At 33.5% G+C, this 9,884-nt stretch overlaps 2 protein-coding genes across 3 annotated transcripts; both read right to left on the bottom strand.

The window, feature by feature from the left end:
- Positions 1–112: 112 nt before the first annotated feature.
- LOC116348343 (protein kinase C-binding protein 1-like) lies at positions 113–4,499 on the bottom strand. 2 transcript variants are annotated; one of them, XM_031779322.1, is made up of 9 exons: positions 4,293–4,498; positions 3,992–4,217; positions 3,262–3,514; positions 3,108–3,177; positions 2,855–3,041; positions 2,627–2,789; positions 2,366–2,555; positions 536–2,295; positions 113–472 (listed from the first exon to the last, which is right to left on the bottom strand). In XM_031779322.1, the coding sequence occupies exons 3-9, from the start codon at positions 3,507–3,509 to the stop codon at positions 445–447; spliced, it is 2,646 nt and encodes an 881-aa protein (XP_031635182.1). In that variant the 5' UTR covers positions 3,510–3,514; positions 3,992–4,217; positions 4,293–4,498; the 3' UTR covers positions 113–444. The 2 variants fall into 2 exon arrangements, with proteins under 2 accessions (XP_031635182.1, XP_031635181.1); XM_031779321.1 differs by lacking the exon at positions 3,992–4,217 and having other exon boundaries at positions 4,293–4,499.
- A 3,179-nt stretch (positions 4,500–7,678) lies between these two features.
- LOC116348219 lies at positions 7,679–8,357 on the bottom strand. The gene is made up of 3 exons (XM_031779130.1): positions 8,180–8,357; positions 7,941–8,047; positions 7,679–7,779 (listed from the first exon to the last, which is right to left on the bottom strand). Exons 1-3 carry the CDS (start codon positions 8,355–8,357, stop codon positions 7,729–7,731), a joined length of 336 nt encoding a protein of 111 aa, XP_031634990.1. The 3' UTR covers positions 7,679–7,728.
- Between the last annotated feature and the right edge of the window lie 1,527 nt (positions 8,358–9,884).

The following is a 9,884-nucleotide window of genomic DNA, read 5'->3' on the forward strand; positions in this document are numbered from 1 at the left end:
AATTTCGACTTATTCGAAAGATATAATTTTTAAATTTCGGTATTTTACGATTGTATTCTTTTCATATTTTTGTCATGATTGATTTTCTATTTTCACATCATTGTAAATTCAAATGTTTTTATTCAATTCCAGTTCGGTAAAAACATTTCCATTGTTTTTGAGAAAAAAATGAATAGAATTTGCTCATGTGAAGGCACATATCAATTTTCTGAACAAATTGATGTTTAAATAATGAACATAAACAAACTAAAATACTGAGTTTTTTCTCTTAAAATAATTATCAATGATCACTGCTTAATTGATATTATTTCCATAATAATTGGTCGGTCACATCGTCCAAAAATATACATTTGTTTTGTTAGCCTCTGACTAGGAGATCCTTATTTTACTTGATTTTGTTCATTTTGATCAGGTTACATAGTATGGTTTTCTGCGTCGTCAAATTCAATTTGATTCATTGGCATTTTGTTTCCTGTGAACGTGAATTTATTCGAATCATTTTCCTTCAATGCCATTTAAAATCGTAAAAACTCACCACAAATCAAGTAAACATTTTTTACTGCAAGTTTGCATTTGGGACATCTTCACTTCCTTTTTGCAAATTGGACACCATTCCATCTTTTTTGTTTCTTGAATTGCCTTTTGCAACTGTATATCATGATCTGCCTTAAACATAATGTACTGACGCTTCAAGTTGTTTATTGCTTCGTTCTTTTGTTTTACTTCATTTTCCAGTTGATGAATTCGTCGGGTTTTTTGATTCAATACTTCCTTTAATATTAAATTTTCCGCTTGCCATTTGGTTGAATTGTTTTGATGAAATTTCAGGGCTTTATGTAATTGGTGTTCTTTCTTTGGCAAAGACGGCTTGGCCGCAATTCCATTCTCGGAACATTGATTGGTTTGAACGGCTTGTGTTGAACTATCATTGTTTGGACGAATTTCGATTTGTTCGTTGTTTCCTTCTTTTTGAGGTTCAGTCACGGCATTTGATGCGATCTCTTCGGATTGTGTGGTTTGTGCGTTCGATGAAGTGACTTGCTTTTGCTCGGTATGAAATTCAGGTGTATCTTTCGCTTTTAATTCAGAATGATTTGGCGACTCATCTGGAAATTCGAGTTGTGACTCTGATTGCGTATCAGCCTGAATATCAAGCGGTGAGTCTGGACGTGGTGAAATCAATTGATCTTCGAGTTGAGACTCTGATACAGTATCAGCCTGAATACCAAGTGGTGTGTCTGGACGTGGCGATTCAAATTGTACGGCTGGAGATTCTGGTGAGAGCGACTCACACTCCGATTCCATTGGCTCAGTGTCCATTTCGTTAGAAACGCTCAATTCAGAATCCATGTTGCTTTGTGAGTTTTTGTCAGGAGATGAATCGGTTTTTGGCACAATACCATCACCGGTTTTGATTTTTTTATCGTCAGTTGCTTTGTTTCGAATATATTTATGCATATGCAATGTACCGTATGCCTTTCGGGTAAAAATATTACGTAATGATTTCAATGGTATAGTAATACTGTGTTCCTTTGATACTTTGTTCGGTTTGAAATTGGCTGGAGATTCTACAGCTGGCTGATCACGGGGCAAATTGTCATCTGTAGTCTCATTCAATTCCGAATTTATTTCAACTTCTTCAATGCAAAGACGTTTGGCATGTGGTTCTTCCACTCGCGATGTATGGCGTGCTTCACAATCAGCTACTGCGGTTGCACTTCTCTTTTTGTCATTATTATTATGTTTGTGATCATTTTGATTGTCATTTACGGAGTCGATCACCAATTCATCATTTTCCTCATGACATTGATGTGGGAGTATTTGACAAGGTTGCTGGTCTCCTTCATTCTGCAATGTTTTTTCATGTTCATCGCTTGGTAGTTCAGGTATATTTTCATTTGTATTCGGTTCACTTTTATTTATTCGTTCAGTTGAAATCGAATAGTTCGAATTGATCTCTCGGATAAATTCAATTTGTTGAACATTCAGCATATTGTCACATTTTTCCAAACGAATCGAACAATGCAAAATGGAATATTTACCAAGAATATCTTGAATGTATGAATGTTCAGTATCCAAATTCACCGATTTTGGATTGGGTGCTTTGCGACGTCGCAATCTTCGCAAGTAATCCGGCTTTGTTTTTAGTTTAAAATTTTTCGGCAGATTAAGACCTGGTATCATTTCCATTAAATGCGCACCAATTTTATTGGCATCGAATGATGATTTTGATTTTGGTTTTACCAATTTGCATGAATACTTTCGCTCGATGTTCTTGATGTACTTTTTTGCCTCCTGTATGAAAAATGTAAGCAATGTAATGAAGTTATGAATTTTGACAATTCAACAAATAGAAAATGTTCACCTGAATGGCATTGTCCATTTTCTTTCGGTCACGTTCTTGAAGTTTATTTGGATTGTCTGAGAAGAGGATACAATCACTGGTTTCAACGATTCCCATGTCATGTTTTCCAAAAAAACGCACATCAATTTTCTTATGGTTCTGGTCAGTGAAGCCCATTACTTTAGCCGGCCAATAGGGATGACCTTTCAATCTTTTTTTTTTAAGTAGAAAAACATTTTTCATATAAAAGTTGAATAGACTCTTAAAAAAATGATAACTTACCGGGCCCAGATGGGGAGATGCGGAGGATTATTACACACGTGGGTAAACCACTGAACCATAGTATTAGCACGACCAAAACATTCATCGCACATTTCAATGTCATAAATCTCTTTTTCACACAAGTCATCCATTTTACGAGCATCGGCCAAACGGGGATCTTTCTCTGTGAAATACACAATCTCGTTGACAATGAGCTGTTCTATGTGATTTTCAAAAAAAAAAAAATACCTTTTAGCACAATTTCTGCATTGTGTCGAATCCACCTGATGTCACTGATAAATTCCAGCGTTGTTCGGTAACGTTGTTCCTCGACCTTTTCCGCGATGATGCTTAAATCAAATGGATTGATGATATTTGGGCCACTGCCTGTCACTGGCTTTCGTAGTTTTGAAAATGACGTTCCTAAACAGCTGAACTGAAATTTAAAACAGAAACAAATGATTAAGTATGGTGATAGTAGTATATTTCAATAAAACCTTACATCATTGTCTTCCAGCAAACGTTCCGTGATATGTCCCAACATTGTGTGAATCTTTTCCATCTTAAAATTTCTGTAAATTTGGACAATTATCATTATTTGAATTGAGTGGCTCCATTGGGAAGAAAGGTGCCAATGTGCCATCAGTTTTTCTTACCTTTTGGCGTAGTCATCTATTGCCGTTTTCATTCGAATACACACTTCACAACGAAATCCGGACTTTGGTTGAGTGGCATCTTTTGATGTAATACATTGTTTGTGATACGCTCGTATGCACGTTGAACATTGAATTTTCGCATCGTTGCCATGACAAATCCAACAATATGCATCCCATGCTCTTTCACGCCGACTTGGATTGAATTCACCGCTGCCCGATTCAGATGAAACTGAGCATGTTTGTGACATTTTAGCTGTGAATGAGTCATGAAAACATTGAACTATGAAAAATTGTCATAGATTTTACAGCGATAGCATAAACGATCACGTTATAAAATGATGCGCAAAAGTCTTGAATAAATACATGTAAATCGATAGCTGTTTATATTGACAGCTGATGTTTAACGTATACTGTTTGGTGATGAAACAAATGTCAAATTATTGTATAAACATTCCCGAATTATCAACGTCTAGATGATTCGCATTATCATTCAAAAACCGAATTTATGAAAGTGACTGTCTTAAATAGACGAGAAAGTGAGCGTGAGATAAAGAGAGAAATTGTGAGAGAGAACTCCCCTTCGTATTAAAAACACATTACTTTCTTGTATGAACATGCAAGACCGAGACAGTCTTTTTTAGTACAAATTTTTGCACATAAATAAGATGTACGTAAGCGTGAAAAAAATGATAAAAACCGTATGATAAGAAACTTATACAGCTTGACTCACATTATTTTCTATTACTGCGGATTTTTGATACTTTTTTCAATGTTTAAAAAAGAGTTTTTTCATCAAAAACTGTCAAATCTTCTCACTGTTCTTGTTGTGACTGGCGATGCAACGCACTTTATAAAAGTCCATAAAAACCACACACTTTATTTTTTTTCCATCACCAAATGCGTACACAACAACAAACGTCTCGTATTGAAGTCTCAATTTAAACAAGATTCAATAACTAAAATAATAAAGTTAATTTCATCACAAATCAAAATGATTACAACATGTTATAAAATTATGTCGTAATACGTACCTTTTTTGAACGGTTTTTTACTGGCGTCGTTCGTTCGCATTTTGCGAACAATCAAATGTTCTCTACTTCAAAATTTCCTCAAAAATGATATTTCAATCGTGAATAAAAAAAAACCTTCTTCTGTCGTTCTACCGATATAAAAAAATATCTTCACACATTTAATTATGCGACAACGCTTGCGAACGATTCAAATAGCACTGAAACACAAACACGGTAAACGTACACGGCTACAACGCACATTTCAGTATCATGCATACACACGATATACCATGTCAAGGAATGAAAACAAAAACAGAGAGCACTGTATTTCTTGGTCGTCACTCTCTTTTCGCTTGTGTACGTGTGTGTGTTTAGTAACCGGCACATTGAGAGACGTATAATCATACGGTTGCTTCTTTTTGATGAAATAAAAGAAGGAGTAAAAAGAGAAAAGGTTCGACACTCGCATGGGAAATTGTATTGGATTCAATTTATAATGCAATGCACAGTTTCAAAAATGAAATTACTTTTATTCACTGAACATAAAATATGTTGAGATTTTTTTTTTAGAAATTGATATTTAACTAATCTAATCACATGTTTTCAGTGTATATTTTGGAATGAAAGAGATGAAATGCTATTTTTGGTTATGAAATAAAGCAATCTGTTAGATAAGAAAGATGAAAAATAACATTGAAATAACAGACAAAGGCCACAGTAGGGTGAATTGGGGTCTATAACATTTTAATATTCAGTCGGAAATGTAGCAATTTAATAATGACACAATATCTTCAAAAATTGAAACAAAACGCCACTGTAGCTTCTTATCTTTTTTAAACAGGGAATTTGCACATTTTGAAGATTTTTCTTAGCGGGATTGTGCGGGATTGTGCGGGTTCGGCGGAGATGGCATACTTACGCTGTGTGTACGAGTGCAACAGCAATCTTTGTTGTACATACATTTATTTTGTTCAAACTAACATTATAGTAGCCCAGCACAACTGGACACACAGTTAAGTTACTCATCATCTCTGCGTAAGAACGATACACATAGAAAAGAACGCCGCACAGTCCCGTCATCGGCAAAATTACTCCGCTAATGAATTATATGGGAATGCAATATTTTCTGTGCTAATTCTGGTCGTTTCTCATTGAGTATTTTCGAGTACTTTGAAATTCTGATGGAACCACGGTAAAATGCAACAATTGAAGAAAACGGACACGTAAATTTTGGTTCCTTTTATTTCGGTGGTTTAATGCTGCTCCGCAGAAGGCGCTGTACAGCAAGCATATACTAGCGTTTCACAAACACTACTAGTTGCTTGCTGCACAGGCCCTAACAGCATCTGAGCACAGTTGCTTTCTGCTGTTGCTTTTTGATTTTTGCCGTTTTTCGTATGGTCCTAAACATTTAATATCATTGATTTATTGAATTTTGACTTGAGTTAGAGCAGCGATCTCTCGATGTGTACACTGTACAGAGTCCAATTACATTGATAACGAAATGCAGAAAGAGGAAACGACCGTATGCAGAGAATGCGAAAAGAAGTTCGGAGGGCGATTTTTGAATCTTACGTTTTTACGTTCGATGATGGTGACGCCCACGGAACCAATATAAACTAAATGGAGAATGGAGGGGAATGTCTGTTTGAATACATAACGATACATAACAAAGGGATTAGGTAATGTTATGTATCGTTATGTTTTCAAACTGACATTCCCCCCATTCTCCATTTAGTTTATACTGTTTCCGTAAGGCGTCCATCGTTGCATATTTTTTTACTTTTGTATGGAGATAATCACCGTCCGAAGGAGTTTGATAAAAATTCCATATTACCAAGTTTGGTGTTTCAATTAAAAATAAGGATACCTTCCAAATAAAATTTTCGTTTTTTAGCTCAAAAACGAAAAAAGGCGAAATTGTTGTATGGGAGGTACCCTGATTTCTCATTAAAATTTCTTCAAATTTGGTGAGATTTTGTATTTTAGTGAGAAAATAAGATTCACAAGCTTTCACGGTGATTAGGTTACTGAAATGTTTTATGATTTTTCCTGTAAAATTGTCTGTCCCAAGTAAATTTGAAAAATTTTTAACATTTGACATAATATTGAAAATGAAATGCAAAACAGAGACGCTATACAGAACCTGTATAATTTACTATTGGTTTATATGTAGAACATCTGAGCTGCGCTGACATATGACATTTAATCAATAGTAAATTATACAGGTTCTGTATAGTGTCTCTGTTTTGTATTTCATTTTCAATATTATGTAAAATGTTAAAAATTCTACAGATATAAGTGCAGATCAAATAGAAAGTTGGAAATTCTTTCATATCTTGAATCCGGAGACCATTAAACATGTTTTTTTAAGTTAAGAAATCTATTGAAAATTGGTCGTACCTCCAATACACATTTTTTATGTGGTATTGACATAAAATCGAAAATGTTGTAGTGGAATTTCCTTGGAAATTTCCTCCAACTTTCAGAATGTTATTTTTTGTAAAAACATATGCAAAGTTTCATGTTATATTCCAATTTCCAATATCATACATGACACATTTTTGTAAATATTTGCATGAAAACTGAATCCAAAATAAATTTTATTTTAACATCAGATTCAGCTTTCTCATGCCTAGAAACCTCCCTACACAGTATTTATATGAGAAAAATGGAATAAAATATTTTTATTGGCCTTACCTTCATAATGGCGGAATGATGGCTTCTAAAAAATAAAAATAACACAAATTTTCCAGGCGCAATAGTTGACACTGATCAATGATGCCAAAACCTAATATGTAAAAAGTATGTCCCTGACACTGATCTGTAAATTATCTCCCGGTTATGTTCTTACTTTCTTTGAGTTTGACTTTCTGGATAAATTTCCCAATTTTTGAGATCATCTAGCATTTTAGTCACCTTTTTTGATTTTTATATATCATTTGACTTTCAGTTTAATGTTGAAATTGAACATTTTTGTTTCGTTATCATATTATGAAGGCTGTGCAATGTGCGTGTTTAGCGGTTATGAATATCTAATAATTGTTCATGTATTTTTCTCATTTAAACAAAATATAAGGCTGAATTCTTTGCAATTCTTTGTATCAATTCCCCACCAGTGTTCAACTAGTATTTTTCCCAAATCATAACACCAACTTTTCACCTGGATCGCGATTACAATTCAAAGGAGCTGTCAAAAAATACTTACAATGTGATTTCTAGTGCACATAACACTTGGAACTGAAAAATCAAGTTAATTCTTGCTCAACCTCGATCACCTTAATTTACTTACGCTTTACACAAGTTATTTCGAAAGTTCTGATCAAGATAGTTCTAGTGGAGATGCTCTAAATAATCGTTGACTTCACATAATATATTTAAATTAAAATGCATTAAGTATTTTTATTCATCACAGTAACTAAATAGTAATTGACAAAATTGTCAATTGATATACCATTTAACTGTATACAGCGGACAGAGGAACCGGATCACCATCTCTGAAAGTCAACTGAAATTGATACAAACGAAGGATCAAAGAATTGGAACATAATTTTAGTTTTCTATTGAACAGGAAGAAACAAACATTGAATTTAAGGAAAACACTGTACGACAAATTTGTTTCCAAAATGATATACATTAAAAGTACAATCGAACCATAATTTTACTTACATTAACTACAGGAAGTTGATGCAAAAAACATCTTGGGCATTTTCTCGACATGTTTGGTACTCCGTTAATAAAGTTGTAAATTTGACGAGCCAAGAGACGGTCCTTTCCTTCAATAAGGCAACATTCATAGTATGAGTACATAGTACAAACGAATTTGGTTATACATTGATAGTTTTTGAGAACAAAATTCTTGAAACTTGCAAAATGACGTCAGTTTTGAATAATTTTTATATAATTACCTAAAAAGTACAATTTGGAAATGAAGATATTTGGCTTTACTTTCAAAATGGCGGTATGATGGCTTCTAACCAAGAAAAAAACACTAATTTTACGCAATAGTAGCGGCTGAATAATGATGTCATTCAAAGCAGTAGTAGGAAAATGGGGATTCGTCAGCAACTCTTGCGTCAACCGCATGGCGAAAGATGTGTGAACGAATGCGAATGGAAGAGAATGGAAAAGAATGCGATGAAAAGTATTAGGAAGGAGTAAATTTATGCGATCAAAACAACGAAGCTTTCGTTATGCTTCGTTGTGTCAATTGGGAAAAATCCAAATTGAAATTTTAAAAAAGGTAGTTTCTATTAAGTAATATATTTTTGTAATGGGTAAAGAACGAATTTTACAGTAATGTAAATATCGACCACCTTTTTCGATTTAATTTTTTTTCACACACATTTTTTTTTCAGTCGTACACACACACACACACTCGCATCTTTTTTTTTCTTCAAACATCGATCGATAGAACATACACATTCATTCGTTTGAACAAGAACGATAAACTGCTATCAATACATCTCATGTAAATCGATTAAAATAAAGAGTCTTACGGGAGTAAGACGAACTTTTCCGCACGGTGGTAGTTGCGTATTTTATTAAAAAAGTTCAAAATAATATTTGTTCGATTTTTCAAGCCTTTCAAGCGTCGTAAAGTTCGAGACCAAAAAATATATTCAAACCTTGGCATCGAAATATTCTTTAATTTAATAGCAGAAGTACTCGAGAAAAGATTTTTCACACTTTCATGATGAACCCATTTGTACGACATTTGAAAGTATTCTATTTTCTAACAAAACACCATGAAAAATATGTCTGACGTTAATTTTGCCATAAATATTATTTTTGAAAAACTTTTCATAACTAAAGTCACAAAAAATTTGGATTTTTGTATGGGAGCCATGTCTATATGCTACCTTAATGGCATGAAACTTTGTTCAGGTTATTTTTTTCACAAAAAAATTTTATTCGGAGGGTTTGGAGAAATTTCAACTAAAATTAAGAGTACCTCCCATACAAAATATTCGTTTTTGAGCCAAAAATTTTGTATGGGAGGTACCCCTAATTTTAATTGAAATGTCTTCAAATTTTTAGAATGTTATTAAAAAAAAATAAAGAGTCTTACGGGAGTAAGACGAACTTTTCCGCACGGTGGTAGTTGCGTATTTTATTAAGAAAGTTCAAAATAATATTTGCTCGATTCTTCAAGTCTTTCAAGCGGCGTAAAGTTCGAGACCAAAATATGTTTCAACTTTGGCAACTAAATATTCTTTAATTTAATAGCAGAAGTAGCCGAGAAAATATTTTTCACACTTTCATGATGAACCCATTTGTACGACATTTGAAAGTATTCTATTTTCTAACAAAATACTATAAAAATATGTCTGACGTTAATTTTGCCATAAAGATTATTTTTGAAACACTTTTCATAACTAAAGTCACAACAAATTTGGATTTTTGTATGGGAGCCTTGTCTGTATGCTACCTTAATGGCGTGAAACTTTGCACAGGTTTTTTTTTTCACAAATAACATTCGGAGGGTTTGCAGAAATTTCAACCAAAATCAAGAGTACCTCCCATACAAAATATTCGTTTTTGAGCCCTAATTTTAATTGAAATCTCAGAATGTTATACTTTTGTGTAAAAAATAGTCTGTGCAAAGTTTCA

Source organism: Contarinia nasturtii, unplaced genomic scaffold, assembly GCF_009176525.2.
Source record: "Contarinia nasturtii isolate CC-2019 unplaced genomic scaffold, AAFC_CNas_1.1 Cnas_scaffold_2367, whole genome shotgun sequence".
NCBI classification, from domain to species: Eukaryota; Metazoa; Arthropoda; class Insecta; order Diptera; family Cecidomyiidae; genus Contarinia; species Contarinia nasturtii.